The sequence below is a fragment of the Bacillus rossius genome, chromosome 1 (assembly GCF_032445375.1).
Source record: "Bacillus rossius redtenbacheri isolate Brsri chromosome 1, Brsri_v3, whole genome shotgun sequence".
In the NCBI taxonomy this organism is placed as follows: Eukaryota; Metazoa; Arthropoda; class Insecta; order Phasmatodea; family Bacillidae; genus Bacillus; species Bacillus rossius.
Window position 1 is genome coordinate 296209544 of NC_086330.1, and position 24186 is coordinate 296233729.

General features: G+C 37.8%; 1 protein-coding gene across 5 annotated transcripts in view; it reads right to left on the reverse strand.

The window, feature by feature from the left end:
• The window catches only part of LOC134527781 (solute carrier family 35 member E1 homolog), a 308654-nt gene that overhangs the window by 38241 nt on the left and 246227 nt on the right, over positions 1-24186 (reverse strand). The window contains exon 1 of one of the 5 annotated variants that reach the window (XM_063360722.1): positions 9938-10363. The exons of 3 other annotated variants lie outside the window; for them this stretch is intronic. In XM_063360722.1, the coding sequence (XP_063216792.1) occupies positions 9938-10262 (325 nt within the window). In that variant the 5' untranslated portion in view covers positions 10263-10363. Of the gene's footprint in view, positions 1-9937; positions 10364-24186 lie in introns of those variants that run through there. One more of the 5 variants, XM_063360724.1, reaches the window with a different exon arrangement.

Genomic DNA, 24186 nt, shown 5'->3' on the forward strand with positions numbered 1-24186 from the left:
TGTTTCAAGTTGAAAACCTTTGCCCAAGTGGAAGTGAGAGCATTCACCTTTGCATTGAAAACAACTTAAACTTCTGGAAAAGCTGAATTGAACATAACCTGATGCACTTTCAATGTGCCAGCAAAACACTTAACATTTCCTGCATGTTTGGCTAGATCTTCCATTGCAATAATGTCTTTGTGTTGAATTTCAAAAATCTTCACACCTGGACAATGCTGCTTCAGTACATTTGCAAGGCACTCAAAATTTTCAACATCTTTGCCTTGCGCAACTATGCGGTCAGCAGTTCATTTCAACGTCCCCCCATTACCATCAGGAGCACCTTTACCGTGCCCTGACTTGGTGTAGTTCCAAGTAAAAACTGAAATGTTGGGAAACATATGACTTAGTTTTTTTGAAATTATGCAGAACATTGTTTTATTCCTATACTGTGTAACAACTCCATCACTCTGTATGTGTATGTTTGTCAAGTTGATATTTTGTTGGAATGCCCACTCGAAAATGACTTGCTCAATGAACAAAATGGATGTGCCTTGACACAGTAAGAAAGTTTGCCTTCAACTTCTGCCTGAAACACTTGAGGATCACTACTATTTTCTTGTTTAAGATAAAGTACACCAGTGTGAAGGGTAATTTGTTCCCTTCCCCCACCAAATGAACAGCCTGTATTTCTTCACTGAATTTTCAATTATAGTTCTCACTAAAGTCTATATGAATAAATGCAGAACTTTCATCCAACCGATTTTTTGCTGCATTTAGAGTCTTGTACTGGTGTGCAATATTTCCTATATGGAGAAGGTATCTAGAAAAAATAGTTTCCAGCTCAGTTACTAATGATTTTACATCAAGAATAAACACTTCTTTTAATGGTTTGCTTACCTTCTTTTTTTGGCCTTTAACCTCTATCCATTGCACTTTTACCATCCACTTTTTTACTTTGACTTCTTGCTCAGGATCTATGATTTCATAGTACCTAGGCTAAATAGTCTTGCTCTTGCAAGCATTGCATTTTCTCTGAAGACAAGCTAAATTGTCTTTGCAACAACAAAGCTCTCTTACCAAGTCCGATGGTTTCTTGTGTACAAAAATTCCACATTCACTTAACTTTGAAACGATAATGCCTGTATTGACATGCAGTATACATGCACATGTATCTCTCTTATCAACTTTGGGATGAATAACCCAAAAAGGTTTTAATTTGCAGAATGATGAGTAAGACAACTTAAACTCAACCTCATTCAATAACTTTTTATACAGCACTTTTAGTGTTTCATTTAAAAGTCTTTTTTGCTTCTTTATCTTGTTCTTTGTGATGCAGTCTTTTTTCCAGGACACATGATAGTGTTGTCATCTCTTTCAAAAAAACTACTTACACACTCCTTCACCTCTGCAGAAATGTATTTTCCTCTTTTCTCGCATTTGGCTGCATGCGTTTGATTACCTTCACATAGTTGTTTTTTACTGTTTGCTAAACTTTTGTAACTCAGAAACTTTCTGTTGGCTTGGTTTAAAACCCTATATTTCTTTAATATCTTTCCTGTGATCACTGTGTGCAGTAACTTTCTTCGGTGTTGAGAACTTTTCAGTTTATTATACGTGGAATTCAATTCATCATTTACAGCTTCACTAAAAATTAGCTTTCTTCTTACTACAGGAGATACTTTCTCATTCCCTAGCAACTTATTTACTTTAGATCTTGGTGTCAGAGGGGATTTATTTCCAATATAGTATTTCTTCTTTAAAACTTGGCATCTTTTCTTGTACTTGGCAACAAGAGCTTCAGATTTTTTTAACTATTTTTTAATTCTTCATTTCTTCGGAACATTTCAGATCTATCTCTTCTGATTTTCTTCCTGCCTAATTTTTTTCTCAAAACATTTTCTTTTGGTGGATTGTCATCTGTATCACAAAGAGAAGAATTTGCCATTATGTTTTTATCTAATCTTGCCTGCTTATTTAACCTTGCTCTATAATTTTGTGAATTCTTCTTCCACTGTTTTTTCTTCATTCTATGTTCACGCGATGACATGTTAGCTGCACGTTTCACCTGATTCTTCAGTTTTTTTTTGTCTGATATTTCATTCTTTCCTTTTCTCTCAATTTTTCTAGTTTCTGAGGATCATTTTTCATAGCTTCTCTTCTCTTTTTATCATACTCTCTTTTCTTTAAGCGAGCTTCTTCTTTTGTTTTAGCCATCTTTCACAAACATTTTACTTGAACGTCTTCATAAAGGAACTAACCTGAAACAAAATTTCCTAACAGTGGTAAATACTGAAACCATGTTGTCATCATAAACAACAAAAAAGAAACAACAAAGTTTAGTGTCCAGTCCATACAAGTTTCTCCCATTATAATAAAGATCTGTAGATTTATAAGTTGTATCAGTGATTTGAAATTCAATAGCAGTCAGATTAAAAAAATAAAGAAGCTGGACATCATTCCCTCACAACACTCATCATTCCCTCATAGTGAGGGAATGATGGTGAGGGAATGATGAAATTGTAGTTAACTGTTCCTCAAACATAGCAGGTTGAACTTGTTAAACTTTTCCTTACAGTTTGGGGAAATACCTATTTATTGTTACTTAATACTATTAAAAATAAATTTTTTACTTTACTTACTGCTGATTAATGATTTGTGAGGGAATGATGTGTAGAAAAGACACTCATGAAATTTCAAAACTTATTAAATTTATAAAAAATTAATAATCACTATTGAGCCTGCAACTCTCACAGCTTCACATCAACAACTAAAGCCCGCCGCACACGGTACAATATTCCTTACAATATTGTAAGCTAGGAGTCGTACTGGCTCTACTACTAGTTTCTTCACTGGAATTCAAACTGGATACTAGTAGCTGTACGAGCTGGGCTACTGGTTTTGCGTAATAGACAGCGTCCTATTTTCGTTGCTTGGTGTGTTCCAATATTTAAGGAGTGGCCAATCAGAACTCACGAAAACAGCACGAGGGGTTGTTTACACTTTTAAGCGTGCATGTCGTGATAAACATGGATGGAAAGAAGTGGACTAGTGACCAACTTCTCGTTTTAATAAATGCATACAAAGTAAAGCCTTGTTTGTATGCAGTAAAAAATGTGAATTTTCATAATAAAAATTTGTTGTGGAGAATATTCTCTTAACAAAACTAGTAAGGCAGCTAGAATCGTGTGCAGCAGAAACTTGTAGCGCGCCTAGTGTTTCAGCTAGTAGCCTACATAGTACAGAAACCAGTAAGCATTCTAGTAAGCAAACTAGTAGAAAATATTGTACCTACCGTGTGCGGTGGGCTTTAGATAGCTATCTACTGACTCACTAGCAATGGCCTTCATAGGCATCTACTGGCCAGAAAATTAGTTAACATAGAGATGTGAGGGAATGATACCCAAACTTGGGGACATAATTTAATTTTTTTTATTTTTAAGATGATAGGTAGAAAAAATTAAATGAACACATTTTCTAAAACTTTTAATTATTTGGATTAACCCTAATAATTATGAAGTCTCATTGCTCATAAGTTACAAAAATAAATTGAGTCACAACATGTTAAATGTGGTTGGGGAACAGTGAGGGAATGATATTTCCTGGCTAAACTATTTTTTTAAATATATTTTTTTTTTTTATTATCTGACATTTCAAGTTTACTGTCTTTTAAAACAATTTATAGTATATTATTAAAATATTTTCACGTTTATTGGACAATTTTTTATTTAAGAAATTAGGCTGGGATATGAAATTTCCCTATTGCGTGGAATGACCCAATTACAACCTTTATGTTTTTCCGGTACAAGCGCGGGAATAGAGCATTTTGGACGGGGAAGATTCACATGCTTGTTTAACACCAGATATGTTTCTTGAGGAAATTACATTAAGATACGGTAAGTACCTAATATAATTCGGTACTATGTGCTAGAAAAGGTAGGACTCGCGTATACTTTATGATACCCAAGAAGCATAAATAACAGCAAATAATAATAAACAAATTAAAAGTGGTATCCCAAAATTTACTAAACTAGATGGAATTGCAGAATAGAATACTATACCGTGGGTAATAGCCTATACGAATGGTATTGTGTTCTATACCAGAATAAGTACACCTGAAGTATATAATATGATACCTGAAAGTAAGTTTCATAAAGAAAAATAGTGTTATGAAAGCAGTCAGGACAGCGACACGCACAAGGTTTGGAGCTGGTTGGCGGCCCCGCACTACTACCGATATCATGCGCTGTCCATTGACGTAAGGCATGCCACGCGTGCCTGGCCGAATTACAAGGTTCCTCGCTACTCACCCCTCTACTTCCCGCCTCGGGCTATTGTCACCTTTAACAGCCTGGGAATTCCAGGCTTACAGAGGCTGCCGCGAGGAGTGGCGTGAATAAGCGTCTCTGTTCTGGGTGTTTCGGGCATCACGTGACACGTCACAGCCGCTCTCACCCCTTCGAGAAGGATGCCACTGGTATATAAGCGACAACACCGGCCTCCGCTGGAGTTCAGAAAGTTCAGAGAGTTCCGCAAGTGAAGGGAAGTGTGACATCAGCGAAGAGGGTGAGAGACCCCCCTCAAGAGCGGCGTGTCGAGGAGCAATGGGACCGTGAGAGTGCAACTGAGTGGTGCGAGACTGTGTGTGTGGACAGGCGCGAGGTAAGGGGCAAACCAATATTGAGCCTATCGACAGACATTGAGTGAATTGTGAATAAACATATTTAAGTGCAAGTGATTGGTGATCAGAAGTTTCTAAATACAATTATTTATTACTTAATAATGTAAATATTAGTAATTAATATAACTGTAATAAAACTTAATTGGGCTATCCCTTACGAACCCAGTTCTCCCCACAAAAGTTTGTGACAATATTTTGTGCAAATTAAACGTGTGAATGTTCCCAGCTCAAAACCCCCATATTCCCACACTTGACCCGTTAGAATGTAAAGATGATGATGTCAGTGCCTCCATGTTGATGTCATCAATAGTACTGTGGTATTGTGGTGTATATAAGTCACAAAAAATATTTAAAATTTCAAAAAGCTTATTTTTACTATCTGACATGTTTTTCCATCATTCTATGAGAGGGTGTTGTGATACTTCAAGTAGTTTACAAATAGTTTACTTTTTTAATGAATGGTTATTTTAGGTTTAAGTATATTTTACAAATCCACGATATTGTAAAAATGGTCAGTTGGATTATATTAGCTACATTTGAAATTAAAATAGTATGGATGTTTGGTTAGGTAGGGTTTGCTATACAGTAGGGTCTCGATAATCCGAGTTCCCAATTATCCGAGTTCCCAATAATCCGAGTTCCCAATAATCCGAGTTCCCAATAATCCGAGTCAGTTTCGAGGGTTATGAGAAAGAAAAAAATATGAATTTTGCAAACACACATACACGTAGGGACGGCCAGGGCTACGTTGAGGAGGAAGGGTCGATGGGGTGAGTTGGGTAAGTGACTGTACATAGCAGGTAGCAGCCCACCCCTGTCAGAAGTCGCAAGAATCTATTTTTAGAACATTGGGGGGGGAAACCCTTTTCTCCTTTGGCCTAGACCCTCCGCCCCCTCGTCACTTCCCCGCGTTCCCTCCAGAGGGCAATTTTTAGTTCCTAATAAGTTCTTCGCCGTGAGCACATCTATGTAGTTACGTCCCAGTTCTATTACGAACCAGTATGAGTAAAAGAAAACATACTGAAATATCATTAAGTGATAAATTAGAAGCACTGATGCGGGTTGATAAAGGTAAGCCGCTAAAAACAATTGCGCGTGAGTTAGGAGTGAGTGCTGTTACCGTGGGTGACTGGAGGCGCAACAGACAGAAATTGGAGTTATGGCATACTCAAAAAAATCTTTCTCAGGCTACAACATCCAGATCTCGTATGAAAAAAAGTGAGTACGAAAAAACAAGTGAAGCTTTGTTTTCATGGTTTTTAGCACAGCGGAAAAAAGGTGTCCCTCTTTCTGGGCCTATATTACAAGAAAAAGCGCAGTATTTTCATAATAAATTACATGAAGGTGAAAGCAATTTTAATGCCAGTAAAGGATGGCTGGATAAATGGAAAAAAAGATACGGTGTGCTGCAATTGCATATCACGGGAGAAAAGCTTTCAGCTGATGCTGCTGGTGCTGAAAACTACGTTCAAAAATTTCAAAGCATGATCGAAGAAGGGGGCTACACACATGATCAATTATATAACTGTGACGAGACTGTGTTACATTTTAAAATGCTACCTGACAAGAGTCTAGCATCCAAAGACGAAATTTCCGCTCCTGGGCATAAAAAGAGCAAGGAACGAATTACTGTTCCAATGCCTCTGGGACACATAAGCTTCGTCCCTTGGTGATAGGAAAGTCAAAAAAACCTAGAGCTTTTAAAAATGTAAATATGAACGCACTACCCGTTGCATACAAAAATCAAAAGAACTCGTGGATGAATACAACCATTTTTAAAAATTGGTTCTTCGAGGAATTTGTTCCTTCAGTAGAAACTTTTTTTAAAAGAACGACAATTACCGAGAAAAGAACTGTTGGTTATTGACAACGCTCCATCCCATCCAAACGTAGAAGAGCTTTCAAGTGATGAAATTAAAACTGTTTTCCTGCCCCCAAATGTGACTAGCCTCATTCAACCTATGGACCAAGGCGTCATTGCAACAATAAAGAAAAAGTACAGACGCATGCTTCTGACATATATTTTGCAAGAAGAAGAAATTTCATTAGTAGATATGCTAAAAACAGTTAATATAAAAGACGTTATCTATTGGTTAGTTGATGCGTGGTCAGAAATTGAACAGGAAACTATACAGAAGTCCTGGTCAAAACTTATAAAACCGAGAGTTTCACAAAGTGAAGAAGAAGAAACAGTTGAAGATGACTGTGATAATATAACTCTATTGAATTTAATGGTGGAAATCCCTGGCTGCGAAATGGAATCCAGGGTAAATATGTAGTTGAGCGGTATTTGCGAAAAAAATTTTAAAAATCAGAAAATACCTTTATTTTATGCTCTTCAACGTCCTCTTTTCATTAAAAGTGGCGGAGGTAAGAAATTCCTAATACTTTAGGAGATATCGAATTTTTAAATTTTATCATATGTAGTTGAGCGGTATTTGCGAAAAAAAATGTTAAAATCCGAAAATACCTTTATTATATGCTCTTCAACTTCCTCTTTTCATTAAAAGCGGCGGAGATAAGAAATTCTAAATACTTTAGGAGATATCAAATTTTTTAATTTTGCAATACAAGACCTGTGGAACCATTCGAGCGACGCCATTTTTGTTATTTTGCCGTGTGTTCGTGAATACGTGAATCGTCAATGCGTAATTAATAAAATGGTTGATTAGGTCAGGTCAGTTACATTATTAATACTTTCAAACTAAGCCGACATTAAAAATAATGTGAATTAATTTTAATTATTCTTTAGTTTTAAATTATTTATAATGTAACTGACCTTACCTAACAAACCCGTAACAAAGGATGCACAGTAACAACTCACGTAAATTTTTTTTTGTTACTTATTACTTGCGCAACAATATCAAAAACACAAATAAGACTTTAAAATTAGAAACGTTAAAAACTCACCTAAATTGGAGGCGGTAATTAAACACCGTTTTAAACAATAAATGAACTAAATAATCACGTATTGGTTCGTTTGAATTCTGACCTATCACAATCACGCGACATCATTATCCAATAAAAAAAGTAGATACTCGTACCTCCTACCTCGTACGTAAACAAGAAACAATGTTAACCGCCACATCACGGCACTGGTATTGTGATGAAATTTAAAAATTCTATATCTTTCAAAGTATTTGGAATTTCTTATCTCCGCCGCTTTTAATGAAAACAGGAAGTTGAAGAGCATATAATAAAGGTATTTTCGGATTTTTAACATATTTTTTTTTCGCAAATACCGCTCAACTACATATGATGAAATTTAAAAATTCAATATCTCCTAAAGTATTAGGAATTTCTTACCTCCGCCACTTTTAATGAAAAGAGGACGTTGAAGAGCATAAAATAAAGGTATTTTAGATTTTTAAAATTTTTTTTCACAAATACCGCTCAACTACATATTTACCGAATCCAGTGCTGAAAAGGTTAACAAGTGGTTAGACAGTGATGAAATTGAAGAATTGACAGATGAGAAAATTATTGAAATGGTCAACAACCTGGATGAGGACACAGAAAAAGACAAACAAGAGGAAGAAGAAACCAACAAAAAAATTAGCCATGCAGATGGGTTTCTACGCTTAGAAAAGGCACTTGTATACGTGGAGCAGCAAGATGATGTCACGCCAAATGACGTAATGTTTTTAAGAAGTGGAGCACACGGGCAGCTGAGAAGCAAGGAGCATTAAAAAAACAAAAAAAACAATAATAGATTATTTTAAAAAATAATAATTATGTATGTATTTCTATTCTGCCTTTTAATATGTTTTTATTTTCTTTTTATTAAAACATCTACATATGTATTAGAAATGGATTTAGTGTGTTTTTATTCGTATTTCCAATAATCCGAGGTTCTGATAATCCGAGTTGGCCCCGGTCCCATCCAGCTCGGATTATCGAGGTTCTAGTGTACTTTAAAAAAGAGTGTGGATAGTAGGTTAGGTTAGTTAATTTACAAATACTGTAATATCATTTCAACAATTGGTTAGGAATTATGTTAATATTCTTACAGCACTGCTTTTCCATTAAGTAACAATAAAATTCAGTAAATACTTTTTTTGAAAACTAGAGACATTCCTGTATTTACCCTGAAAATAGTGTTTCTAAATTCTTACTGGTTTCCAGGAAAATTTCCTTTGATAGGTCACATTAGAACGCCTATGCATTTAAGCGGCCATTGCCATGTTGTGTTTTAATTGCATTATTATCCTGTGGTTTTCCATATAGGTATAAGAACATGTAGGCTATACGTATTTTGTATTTGGATATTGTGATACAAAATTTAAAAAAAAAAAAAAAAAATTATAATAACATGAGTCTCAACTATGCATACAAACCCAAGCATCAATCCTTAACAGGAATTTTCTAGCAGTATGAAGAAGAGAAGTGCCAACTTGCTACATGCAATAGCATATAACCTGATGCATAAAAGGAATCATCATTACATGTATCAAACGTAATAATTCCTTTTTGTACGTTAGGTTACGTGCTGTTGAACTAACAAGTCAATGCTTTGGGCCTCCATACTGCTATAAAAATCTGTCAAAGGTTAACTCTTGAGTTTGGATGCACAGTAAAGACTTTTTTTCACAAATACCGCTCAACTACATATGAAGAAATTTAAAAATTCGATATCTCCTAAAGTATTTGGAATTTCTAATCTCCACCGATTTTAATGAAAAGAGGAAGTTGAAGAGCATAAAATAAAGGTATTTTCGGATTTTTAACATTTTTTTTCGGAAATACCGCCCAAGTAAATATTTACTAGATGCTGTTTTCAGGATAAATACAGGGAAGTCGCCAGTGTTCGAAAAAGTATTTTCGGAAATTTATTACATATTACTTCACAGAAAAGCTATGCTGTAAAAGTATTACCTGTATTAAACATTTAAAATGTAGTTAACTTAATGTAAACAATTCCCCATGTCAATTTATAGTATTTTAAATATACCTAACCTTACCAATCGTCCACACTATTTGTGAGTATTTTTAATATAACTAATTTCACCTAACAAAAAATTAAATTGGTAAACTACCTGAAGTATAACAATATCCTCTTAGAGAATAATTCAAAAACATAGGAGATGAAAAAAAAAAATCACACTTGAATTTTTTTTTCAGTTTATCTCCCGGTAAAATGGTTCTCTTTAACAATTACAACTAACCTAAGAAATCGTTTTGGACATGCCACAATGTCCTTTTATATAATAATTTGGATATGCGCTTTCGTAATAAATTACCTTACAATGTCTCAAAGTGTCAGGAAAAGTTACTCACCTGTGTGTGCGTACGAAACAGGTACTTTCCATATGCTCACATGCGAAAAGACAGACGTGAAAAATTTTCCTAATGCCAAAGGCACTATGATTTTAAAATAGTAGTTCCAACTGAATGCTGCGAATCTCCTGATGCCCCACAAATTAAAAAAAGGTCCTGAATACACCGTGATAGATGTCAGCTGTACCATAGTGACCGTCATGGGGTACGGGAATTCGTTCAGCAACATCTTGCCAATAACATTGTTGCTTGAGCTCACTACGTACCATAGCAAACACAAAAATAAAACTTTGAACACTTCTCTTGCTTGATGACTTCCAGACATGTCATCGGTTAAGCTGGTCAATTACTTTGATTAACCATAAATAAAAATACAAACGTAGACACTTTCACTCCAATCGCACCCATCTGGCATGCGCCTGTCAACCACTTTCCATACCAAATCAAACCTAGATGTCGTATCTGTTCGATTAGGCTTCTCTATTTACTTTGCGACCAAAGACTTTTCGTTTAATAAGGAGAAAAAGTCAATTGAATATGAGATGCGAAATTAAACAAGTTTAACGGATAAATGGATTGTATGAAAGCAATATCAATTTCCTCTTTACTTTCAGTTATTTAATAGATGCTGATTTTCAAATATTTCTTGCTATCTTTTTAGTGAGGTGATCATGAGCCTCATATTATTTTTGGGTGTACCTTTAGAGAGATGTGCGTCAAGCCTCTTCTACTTTTGCTACAGATCAAAAGACCAATGAAATGTGTTTATTAACGAAGTTTTGTTTTTCGTAAAGATCTGCTATTTGGTACTTTTTCTCTTCTAAAAATATTGTCTTTGCTTTTCAGCATTATAATAAGTTAACCATAAACTCACTAACTGTAATAAGTTGGGTTTCTCTAAAGGCCGTTTTGGGTCAATTCCTTCGTAGCAGACCTATATTTGCAGGAAGTGTGGAGACATTGTGGACGTCTCTCAGTCACACTGCTGCTTGATGTAGTTTTCCAGCCCCAGCTCACTCAGTACCTTCAGGAAGGCAGGTCAGGGAACCTAGAGATGTCACCCATGTGGGTGTTGTGCAGGCTGTTCTGAAGTAGTTTGATGTCACCTCCGGTGCCCCCTCCGTTCGCTTAGGCTGTTGTTGCCCATGGCTGTCTTTGTGCCTCGAAAGCGAAAAAATAAGTGTGGGATAGTGCAAGTGTGAGTCGAACGACCTCATGGTAGAGGTGGGTCGAAAAGTATCAACCTGATACTTTGGCACTGATACGCGCCTGTTTCAGGAACGGCAAACGAGTACACTTGAAAAGTATCAAGAAATTTAGTATCAGTTCAGAATTCGCCTGGAACAACACCACGGCCAATGTGCGCAGAACCCGATCGCAGATGACGGTCACTTGGGCGGAGCTTGTGAAAGGGGAGGGAGCAGGAACGACGAATAAGGGATAAAGAAGGGAAATAATGTAGAGGAGGAAGCGCAGGGGAAGGCTTTGAAGGAGAGGCGCAAAGCGAAATTGTTACGAGTCGTTTGGTTATTGTCCCACATCAAAGTACGCTCAGTGCGCAATGCGTGCACTAACTCGTTCAATAATAAAACTAATGAAATTTTAATATTAAAAAGTACATTAATACAAGATATGATATTTATATTTGTGCACCTAACAGCTATGAAAATGCAAATAAATTCTCAGTTGACACTAATAACAGATGTAATCAACATTAGGACTTTTTTTTCCGAAAACAATTAGTAACTAGTGTTTTCATACATTAAAAGATTACGATTTTATCAAAAATTAAAAATAAAAAAAAACACATACGTACATTAGTGAGCATACTATATCAATGTTTACGTTTCAAATGTTTCTTCAGATTAGTCGATGATGATTTATAACTCAGTTTTTGTTCACACTAATTACAATTAGCAAACTCATTATTTTCCGTAAAAAAATTCCACACAAATGAAGTCTTTTTCCTGCACTTATCCATTCCTTATTTCACTATAAAGATACTAACTACAAAGCATGACAGCCCGCAACAATGTACATGGTAATACACGGCCAGGACGAACTGCAGTGAATGTTGGAACTGATTGATACTGGCTGTATCAGGCGGGCATGAGAGTAACAGAGGTAGAGAATTACCGGGCGTGATAAATAATGTATCAGAGACATCGATACCTTTTTACGCTGGTGATGACGGCACGGAGGATGTGTACCCTGTAACGAGAATGCTGATACCTTGTCGCTTCCTGGGACCGCTGCTGCTCTGATACAAAAGTATCAGATACATGTAACTAGGTACATTACTGTATCAGTATCAGGTTGGAACAGATACCGAAAATTGCTGTAACAACCCACCTCTACCTCACGGTCGATATGTCGACTGCCGCTCGCGTGGTTGTCGGGTGTTGCATTTGTTTTCATCTGCTTTTGGCGCCTGTATCAATCCCCCGACTGTTTCTTACAGAACTTTTGACGTGTCCCGGCACCAGGGCTGGTGCTGGAGAGGCCAGGGGTGGGAGTGCACACTCCCTGGGGCTGGGTGACCTCAGTCGTTGCTGCCGAACAGCTCCTGGAGCCGGCAGCGAGTCCGGCGGAGAGGTGCTGGTGCCGCGGGTCCTTGGGCCGGTGGTCCGCTAGGTCGGGCCTGGGTGGCCATTTCTTACCAGCCCTTTTACTTGGTGGGGAAAGGGGGGTTAGCGGAAGCCATAGAGCGAGCACCCAAAGGCCGCTCCAAGGGGGAAGTGGGACTCCTAGAGCAAGCACCCGAGGGCCGCTCCAGGGGAGGTGATCTAGGGCAGGCACCCAAGGGCCGCTCCAGAGGGAAGAGGTTCTAGAGCGAGCACCCAAGGGCCGCTCCAGAGGAGGGAGGTAAGAGGAGTGAGAGCAAGGAGAGTAATAACTTTTCCTCTGTTTTCAATGTTCCAAGTTTTAATTGCCATTCCTGTGCCCTCCCCAGTAATCCACACACCAGGATACTATTTACTTCTAACTTACATAGCACTGACATACATTTTATATTATACAGTCATTAATAATTCCATATGCACTGTTGTAAACGTCCATAAAATGCTTGCTGCCATCTATGATATGTTTGCAGCACCACTCGTAGCCTATATCCCACAGCTGGTGTAGAGAAGCCTGTTGGGATACGGCTTTCTTTGCGGGGCGGCCATGTTGGTTGCAGAAAGAGGAGGCCGAGGGCAATCGCAGGACACGACACTGTGCCGTGTATTAGGGATTTAGGCAAGTTTTATTTAAAATTATGTAATCTTAAATATTTTTGGAAATATATTTTTTTTCTCTCATCTTATTTTTTTTATGGCCAGGCCCTCAGCCTCTGTTCTCAGAGGCGAGATGATTTTCTTTCCCAGCCTCATGCTAGGCTAGCATTCTGGCTAATATTTCTCACGCCTCCAGGCACGTCGGGGGCCAGTAAATTTATTTCTTCGCGTGACTACTTTTGCCTAGAGCAGCTTGTGAAGCAGTGCTGAGCCCTGCTAACTCTGTCACGAATCGGTATAAGGTTCACTAGCAGCAAGACACGACAGGAGGATCCCGTGGGCCTTGCGTCCCACAGACCATGCGTTTTTTGAAGCCATCCCCCTCCTGCTCACCCACCCTTTCTTCTCATAAGTGAAGCTAGGAGCGACGACCGCTCGGGTACCTTAACCGAAGTCAAGGCCATCTCAGGCTTGACAGCCGCAGTTAAGATTCTGCACTTTAACGACATCTAGCGACGGCTGTGGTCAATAACGCCACTTGTGGGCATCGGCAGCGCCGACACTACCGCGCTCGCGCGGAGGTAACGATAACCTCTCTCCTCCTTATGTCTCGGGCCGCTAGGTGGCACCTCTGGTTACTCCATTACCCCCTAGCTTGACAGTCTCGTCGGTCACTAGTCGATTTATTTGTACTTCTTCTCGCCACCAAAAGATAGCGCCTCAGTCGCGCAGTCACTCCAGTAAGATCTAATTTTTTTATGCCGGACACCTTCGGGTGGGCTCGGTAATTTTCGGCTCAGAGCTTACCCCCCCTCCCATTCTCTAGAGACCTCGCGCTTATGATATTCTGGTGATATCCCGCTCTGAACTTACTTTGGTGCGCGCCTCCTGACTGACTGGTACCGTTAATAACTGCGATCTTCGGCGAATCATCGACATCGCATCGTATATTATGTAGTCTTCTCAGACTAGAGGGATGAAGTCCCTATCCAAAATTAATATTCACCAGTCAGTACTTTAGTTGAAAGTAGAGAACCTTAGTTTTTTTAAATTATATATATTTATTTTTTTTTAACTCATGATGACTTCCGTGTCTACTGCGCATCGTGGTTCGGGTTTTCGGAGACGAGACGCCCTCTCCTGAGCGCCAGGACCAACACCCTGTTTTGGTAAGTCTTGACGTCATCCCCCCTTTAATTTTCCTTCTATTGGCCTTTTGCGCCAATTAAGTATACTGTCTGGAAACAGGTCTAATTCTTTGGAATTTGGACCTCTGTTTCAGACAGGGTTCCAAGTTTGGGGCAGCCTAAATCCTCTGCCAGAACCTCTGGAATCAGATCCACGCAATCCACCATCTTTAGGCCTACTACCTCGATCACTGTCTACCTACAGCCCCGGGTGATACCCACATAATTCTATTATTCTATTCACGAACTCAAAAAAAAATAGTGTAACCCAGTTAAGACAGCGGAGAGTAAAAGCAGTTCGAGGAGAAGAAATTTATATTATGTTTTGCAAGGACTATATGTACAACCTTTAAAGTTACCAATGTTGATTTCATTCATGTTTTTAAGTATTGTTATTTTTGCTAAACATTCAGGGCCGGCCCGATAGTAAATAAGTTCAATTAGTAAATAAGTGTAATTGTGAGGTATTTAAATAAGATCACTTATCAATGAAAAACAGATGTTACTAAGGAAAATTTAATCTATAAAAAAGAAAGAACTATGATTAATAAAATAAGGAAGTCTATAGACGTAACAGTTGTTTTTATTTATTTAATATATAATAACGATCCTTTTACTCCCAAGTGTTCGTAGGAAGTCTCTAAATTTTATTTGTTTACTCCTAGTATCGCCTCTATTGTTGACTTTTATAGCTATCAATTGAGGGCCCCAGTATTTAGAGTTTCCAAATCTTTTTATCTAATTACTTAATTATTCTTTAAGACACTTGGGGTATTACAAAATGGTAGCAAAGCATGGTTACATCTATAGGCATACCTAAGTTGAAAGGTCCTACCTAAAATATAAATTTAAAAAAAAAATTGAATTTAAAAAAAATTGTTTTAATGTTTTTCTTGGTCACTTAGAATCTTTTTGTAATAAGTAATTTGTGATCTGTCCGCTGATATACGTAGTAGCTAAATTGACCCTTGAATTTTAAAATTATCATAAGTTTTGTTGCACTTCGGTCTCTGTGTTTACTTTTGAGCGCGCGCCAAGAGGCAGCTGGCTGCCCGCCCACGCAACTCAGCCCGCGCGCGTGGCTTATCAACAGAGACGTGTCCGCTGGACAAGATACACCCTCCCCCCCCCCACACCCCTAGTTAAAGGCGCTGCGCGCCAAGGTCAGTCCTTCCGGCTGACGTTACGTTCATTGTAGGTACCGTGTTGTGCAAGCTAACCTGACAGCTTGTTACACCAGAGTACACTGTTCATTTCCCGACGTGCATAATAATAATAATAATAATAATAATAATAATATATAAAGGCACACACTTCCCACGCAATAAAGCAATTGTTTTAATCATAAGCTATATTTAAGTGTATCTTCATTTTTTTGAGCATATAATATTTATATGCTGTGTTATATATATCTGTACATAATTATATTCATAATTTTAAGAATTATATGCATTTAAAATTCATAAAATTTAAATGGGGTCTAGAAATTACTTTTATAATCAATCTTAATACAATAATCATAATATAACTTATGCCGATTATTTAATATTAAAACTAATGTAAGCATAATTATTCTATTTACTATTGTCCCAAGTACTTAATATTTACTAGATGTAATCCATGTATTAATATTTACATTTTACGAGAAGTTTATTTTGCAAATTTATCTAAGGTCAGAGACAATTTTAATGACTATAATAAGAAATAAGAATTTATCGTATTCTATACATACAGGTTTACAGTCAATTTAATTCTAAAAGTAATGTATGCATTGATGCTATTGATTATTGTTTATTACTTTTCCACGATTTGCATCCATCCATGTGCCTAGCTTTTATTTAGATTTATTTCGTGATCACCCAATGAGAGGTGTATTCTTTTTAGCCTTCGACGAAAGGTTCTTAAATTAAGTTATTATGGTGTAGGTTAATTAACCACATTTTTTATAAGCTAGTACGGGGATGATGATTGCCTAGGACGTCAAGTCCATTTGTTTACGTTGACTATTTTAACCAGTAACTGAACTGCATATTCATAGTTTCTCAGACTGTATTGAGTGTTAACTAATTTTGTGTTATTGTTTCAATAAGATTTCTAATTTGTTTTATTTTCATGAAGAATTAATTTTTTTTTCTTTCACTGTACAGCTACGTAAATGGAATTTGAGCCCAGTAGCTGATGATACATTTGTGCATCTAGATATTTAATGTTATTTTTAAATTCTATTAATTGTCTTGCTCACTCACTCTAAAATTAGTAGCTATTTTACATCATTATGATAATATTATTATACATTGTTTTGCAACTGTGACTTCCACGGTGGCATTAAGGTTTAATTTTTGTGTATTTCTAAAGTCGAACTAGGTCACGCTCGCCAGAGTGCAGCACTATATTCCGGCGTTAAATCGCGAGAGGTCCTCTGAGCCAATGAGCCAAGACCTGGTCCTCTGAGTGAAATATCTCATGACCGTTTTCGAGTGTTCTTTGGGTTCCATTCCCACCACTCATCTTTGGACGGCCTATGTTCAAACCCCCTCTCAGGCAGTGTGAACTTTTCTGCCCGCCATGGAAGATCCGACGGCGAAATTAATTAAGTTAAATTTAGTTATGGTTATTACGATTATAATATTAGATGTTACGATTTTATATATATGTGTATTAATTAAATTTGAGTGCGAGGATTAATATTAATTAATATTTTATTATAACTACAATTAATAATTAGATAACTTAAAATTTAAAATAAAGTTTATCGAATAAAATATTTTTCAGAATATAAATATTATTGTTTTTACACAGTCTGTGATGTTTTCATCTTTTTTTAAATTCATCTAATTTCGTTGATCTTTCGGGTTTCGAACCCGATCTAACTCAGGGTTAAATTCCCTCATAGGTATCTTTGCTTCAGCCTGTTGGTCTGATCAACCATCAGAGCTTGAACATATTGATCCCATGTAAGTTAATAAATGTAGTTTTCGGGACTGAGGTGTAATTAGCTTTTTGAGCAAGTATAAAATTATATAATTTAGTTTGATCCATCGTCAGAGTGTGCAGGGCTTGGACCCATGCCTTCGACTTCTTATGGACAAACGAATATGTACAGGGGCTTACATTCCCATTTAGTTTGTAAGTTACGGGTCACCATACCCATATACAGGAGTACCAATCCCCATATATCGCTGAGTGCTCAAGGACGCATTTCCCTTGTTTTGGCCTCAGTAATTTCGGCTTTCCCTCACAGTGCCCACCTTGTGAAGCTACACAATGTCCATCATCTGAGACCAACGTGATTCAATATTTACTTTATTAACTAATTATGTGTGATAATTATATATAAATTTAGATTTATCATATGCTAAATATTAAAAAAGTTCATTTTGAGTCTCTTGACCTAACAATATTTTAAACTTACTTTAATAATATTACACCCAAAATAATTATCTATAATTATTTATTTTCTTTAAGAATAAGTGTTTTTCAAATAATTTAGTTTAAAGTGACCCAACTAGTAATTGAGATTATCTGTAAGGTATTACCACCTACATTAACCAAAATGTTTATTCATTTGCCTCTATCTCAACCCGACTCCCTCTCTTAACTCAACGCGACTGCAGGTGCCGACGCGCCGCAGCCGTGCGTCAAATGTTAGTAGTAGGATACAGGCGAACCTGGTAACTCGTCCTACTGAAGTTTTTGGTTTTTTCTTTTTGCTTACCCCTAAGCTCCGCTTTAATGCGGGGGAGTATGTGCCGTGTATTAGGGATTTAGGCACGTTTTATTTAAAATTTTGTAAACTTAAATATTTTTGGAAATATATATTTTTTTCTCTCATCTTATTTTTTTTATGGCCAGGCCCTCAGCCTCTGTTCTCAGAGGCGAGCTGATTTTCTTTCCCAGCCTCATGCTAGGCTAGCATTCTGGCTAATATTTCTCCCGCCTCCAGGCACGTCGGGGGCCGGTAACTTTATTTCTTCGCGTGACTACTTTTCCCTAGAGCAGCTTGTGAAGCAGTGCTGAGCCCTGCTAACTCTGTCACGAATCGGTATAAGGTTCACTAGCAGCAAGACACGACAGGAGGATCCCGTGGGCCTTGCGTCTCACAGACCATGCGTTTTTTGAAGCCAGCCCCCTCCTGCTCACCCACCTTTTCTTCTCAGAAGTGAAGCTAGGAGCGACGACCGCTCGGGTACCTTAACCGAAGTCAAGGCCATCTCAGGCTTGACAGCCGCAGTTAAGATTCTGCACTTTAACGACATCTAGCGACGGCTGTGGTCACTAACGCCACTTGTGGGCATCGGCAGCGCCGACACTACTGCGCTCGCGCGGAGGTAACGATAACCTCTCTCCTCCTTATGTCTCGGGCCGCTAGGTGGCACCTCTGGTTACTCCATTACCCCCTAGCTTGACAGTCTTGTCGGTCACTAGTCGATTTATTTGTACTTCTTCTCGCCACCAAAAGATAGCGCCTCAGTCGCGCAGTCACTCCAGTAAGATCTAATTTTTTTTTTGCCGGACACCTTCGGGTGGGCTCGGTAATTTTCGGCTCAGAGCTTACCCCCCCCCTCCCATTCTCTAGAGACCACGCGCTTATGATATTCTGGTGATATCCCGCTCTGAACTTACTTTGGTGCGCGCCTCCTGACTGACTGGTACCGTTAATAACTGCGATCTTCGGCGAATCATCGACATCGCATCATATATTATGTAGTCTTCTCAGACTAGAGGGATGAAGTCCATATCCAAAATTAATATTAACCAGTCAGTACTTTAGTTGAAAGTAGAGAACCTTAGTTTTTTTAAATTATATATATTTATTTTTTTTAACTCATGATGACTTCCGTGTCTACCGCGCATCGTGGTTCGGGTTTTCGGAGACGAGACGCCCTCTCCTGAGCGCCAGGACCAACACCCTGTTTTGGTAAGTCTTGACGTCATTCCCCCCTTTAATTTTCCTTCTATTGGCCTTTTACGCCATTTTAGTATACTGTCTGGAAACAGGTCTAATTCTTTGGAATTTGGACTTCTGTTTCAGACAGGGTTCCAAGTTTGGGGCAGCCTAAATCCTCTGCCAGAACCTCTGGAATCGGATCCACGCAATCGACCATCTTTAGGCCTACTACCTCGATCACCGTCTACCTACAGCCCCGGGTGATACCCGCATAATTCTATTATTCTATTCACGAACTCAAAAAAAATAGTGTAACCCAGTTAAGACAGCGGAGAGTAAAAGCAGTTCGAGGAGAAGAAATTTATATTATGTTTTGCAAGGACTATATGTACAACCTTTAAAGTTACCAATGTTGATTTCATTCATGTTTTTAAGTATTGTTATTTTTGTTAAACATTCAGGGCCGGCCCGATAGTATATAAGTTCAATTAGTAAATAAGTGTAATTGTGAGGTATTTAAATAAGATCACTTATCAATGAAAAACAGATGTTACTAAGGAAAATTTAATCTATAAAAAAAGAAAGAACTATGATTAATAAAATAAGGAAGTCTATAGACGTAACAGTTGTTTTTATTTATTTAATATATAATAACGATATTTTTACTCCCAAGTGTTCGTAGGGAGTCTCTAAATTTTCTTTGTTTACTCCTAGTATCGCCTCTGTTGTTGACTTTGATAGCTATCAATTGAGGGCCCCAGTATTCAGAGTTTCCAAATCTTTTTATCTAATTACTTAATTATTCTTTAAGACACTTGGGGTATTAAAACACTTTATTTATCATTTTAAGTATTTTATTGTGAACAATGTCATAAAGAAACCTTAATTAAAATAAACCTTATTCACCATGCTCCCACATCTAAAAGTTCGACCTGAGTTTATCCCGCCCACGAACCACCAAGCTGCGAGTCAGTCGTCATCGACCTGGCCCTCAGGCAAGTCGACTCGCTACCACAGAGCACACATCATGGTCTTCAATGAATTATACCGTCATAGGGTAAGTGGCTGTACTTTAATGGCACGCCAGTCGTCGTCAGTAACGTAGTCTGGGTTTTCAGGTTTTCTTAGCAGTTGAAGGGCCATGCGGTGGCCCCTACTCTGGTGATACCTATGAGGCAGGAATCCTTTAACGTTGCCCGCATTAGGCTATTTTTGGACCATACTCCAAACATTTAGATGTGTAAGGTTCTCGCTAGCGAAGCTAACATTGGTATAGTTCGTCTACTTCATGTAATGCTGCAGTGTTATGTACTCTCATTAGGTAACCACAGAGAAATGTGTGAACCTGAAACCATTCCATGTGCTCCACAGGCTGACCTCATCTAACCCCAACTAGTTACTAATCGCTCACATAGTTGTCTCGTAGTGCGCCAGGTCATAAATGCATCCATACTTACAGTGGGTTACGAACTCGGGTGTGCTTCTTTCGCATCAAGACTCCTGTAAATGTGCCCACCATCACCCCTTATATTTTATAAGCTGTAACACCTCATGACCGGAGAGGACTTAGACAGCCTATTGCAGTCTGATTTCGCGGCATGATTCGGCACAAGCAACATCTCAGGCCAAGTGCTAAGGCAGCACCATGTACAGAGTTATTGTCATTCGACATTAAAACAGACTTCACCTAAACCATCTTCTTTTATCTACATAGTTGGCACCTGAGTAGTATGTAAATGTATGTCCTGGCACTGGCTTTTGGGTGAGGTCCCGAAGTGCTGACCACCATCTTGGAATGTGATGACATGGCGGCCATCTTGGATGACCTTAACCTTGGTGGCCATCTTGGATCCGCCATCTTGGATGATGTCATCGTCACCATTTTGTTTTCTAGAACATTCCGCCATTTTGGTTTATGCCATTTTGAATTATGATGTCACCATTGCAAATTCCGTTACGGCCACCATCTTTAACATCTTTATTTATTAACCAATTTTAATGGAAAAACATTAAATAATCAAATTTGATTAAATATATTTAAAAAATATCGTTGCTATTTCCGCTATGGCCGCCATCTTGAAAATCCATAATTTTATGTTAGAAAATGGGGAAAATTTTAAAATTTATAAAAAAAATTTAATCGGTCAAATTTAATAATTAATTTTAATAAATAAAATATTTTCAAGAAATTTATAAATAAATGAACACTTAAGCTATGGAGCTTGGAGTCCTAGGTTCGAACCCGGTAGGTCAAAAAATGATGGCGACAGGTTGTTCCCTCATTGCGGCTACTGGCAGACTGACCCCCACCACTTATGTCATGGTATACATATTGTTAGCTAGTATGACGTGTCCGCCATCTTGAAAATCCATAATTTCTATGCTGGAAATTCAGGAAATTTTTTTAAAATTAATTAAAAAAATATTATTTAAAAATTAATAAAAAATCTTTAAAAAACACCATTGTACTTTTTGTTATGGCCGCCATATTGGAAAACAGTAATATTTATTGCAGATGTTTGGAAAAAATTCTAAAATTATAATAAAAATTTATTAATAAAATTTTAATAAAATGCTATATAAATGCACTTATGCCTTGAAGTCCTTGGTTCGAACCTGGTAAGAGCAAAAATAAAATGGTGATAGATCCTTCTTCCATGGGAGCCACCTGCAGACTGACCTCCCACCACCAATACCAAGGTATATATCATCAGCTGGTATGACGTCATGTCCACCATCATGATTTCGTCTGCTGAAGGTCATTATCTTGTTTTCATCTGCTAGAGTGTGCTAGCGCCATGTTAGTGTAATTCTTACCTGCTAGCATTCAGTAATCATTTATTATTAGTGAGGCGCCTGCCATCTTGAAATTTGGGTGCCATCTTAGAATTGTGTAGTTACTTAGCTATAAATTCGGAAAAAATTCCAAAATTCATTAAATAAATTTAAAATCAATATACTGATTGATTCCTGTCCTTGGTTCGATCCCTGGGTGATGCAAAAAAATTAATTTTATGTAATAACATTAATTTCAATAAATCACATTCAAAATTCTTAAATAGGCTTAAAATCCTTTACTACCAGCCTCCAGTAAGCCGTTATGACCGCCAATTTGGAAATTTGTATTTAACGACCCATACATTTTTATAAAATTCTTAATCCATCAAAAAATCACTCATTAATTTACATATGGAATTAATACTTGTTTCGATCCCTGGGCATTACAAAAATAACTTTACTTAAAAATACCACAAAAGTGACAGGTTCGAGAAATAAAACACCGCAAGTTCTTTTACAAATAGAAAATTAATTTCATAAATTCTACACTGCTACAAGAACAAAAAAACACAGGTAAATTACTAAGGTCTTGAGCATTTCTCGATTCAAACAGTATTCTTATTGTATGAAGTAGGTCCTTTACATGACTTTAAATGTCTTTTCAGTTTATCAGGTCGACACATTGGTACACCACATTTTTCACACAGAGAAGAATTGTCGATTTCATTAAAAGGTCAGTGTTATATTTCTTGTTGTTTTGCACTTTAAATATTTGTTAATGTTTTGCCAAATAATATACAGCTTAATTCTGATGAATGCACAGCCAGTATATCACAATTCCTGAGGTGTCGTTTTAATCTTCCATTGTGTACAAACAGGCTAAAACACCTGTTGCACTGATATTTAATTCGTTCAGAGTTATTAATACAATTGTGTATTACATAATCCCTTGATGGAACACTATTGGATGCTGCTTCCTTTATCAATGTCACTGGCAATGTTGACAACTATTCCAACACCACAGAAAAGTTAACTTCTGAAGCCTTCGAGGTCTGCTCTTCGGAAGATGTTGCATGCGTCGAAATCTCCTGCTGTGCTGAGAGAGTAGGTGTAGCTGTTGTCGACGTTATCATCGGGCTCTGCAATGTTGATGGTAGGCCTTCCATCCATGTCAGCGTTAATAGTGGTAATGATGCCATCGAGTTCTCAAGAATAGCTAGGTACAGGTCTATTATGTTAGTCAGGTCAGACTATCCGATCCGTTCATCACCGCAGACAGAGGTGAACTGAGGGTTCAGTCGTCTGAACCTCAACTTATATACTCCCATTGGCTGGTACAATACATGAGACAAAAAAACAACTATGTTCATTTTGCTTGAACTTAACTTTCTCGGGGCATTTTTATAATGATGTAAGCTATCGAGACGTAAAATTAATTTATTGCACTTGTTGCACTGAAATAGTATTCTTTAAGCATTACTCGAACAACCTTTCATGTCTGCGCGAACTTCAAGTGGTAGTAAATGATGTACCTCAGTATTTACACTGACGCGATGAACGTTCTGCGTACATTGAAGTATTCAATGTTGCTGGCGAAACTTCAGCTGATGATGAAACAGCACATATCGTTGTCTCCTCTACATTAGGTATCAGGATATCCGACTCTATTGACGTTGCTGCCATCGAGGTCCCCGCTGCTGACGGTAAACAGTCTATACCGGTCGACATTGCAACAGTAACTAAATCTCACGAAACTTACTGAAGAGAGCCGGTCCGTACTGCACCGCGGCCAGAGGTGAACTGAGGGACCACTCGTCTGAACCTCATTTTTATAATCGAGGCCTACTGGTATACTACTGTCTTATCCCTTATTCTGACCTCGGACAGTAAACCCGCCCCCTTCAGGAACAGACCCCCGTCTGAAAGACATTATGCATATCTCCTACCTGGCACCTGTATGGGACGTTAGTGCAGCAAGCGCCCATAGATGGCGACAACCGATTTATGAACAAACAGACTAAATAATTATTGTACCTTTGCCACAATGGATCTCTGGCACTAATTATCTGTCATATGTATTATATAAGGGTTGTAAATATTTAATTAATAATATGCAGTGTGCTGTGATATATATAACAGTGTATTATAATGGTTTCTCACTGACCAATCTGTAAAGCT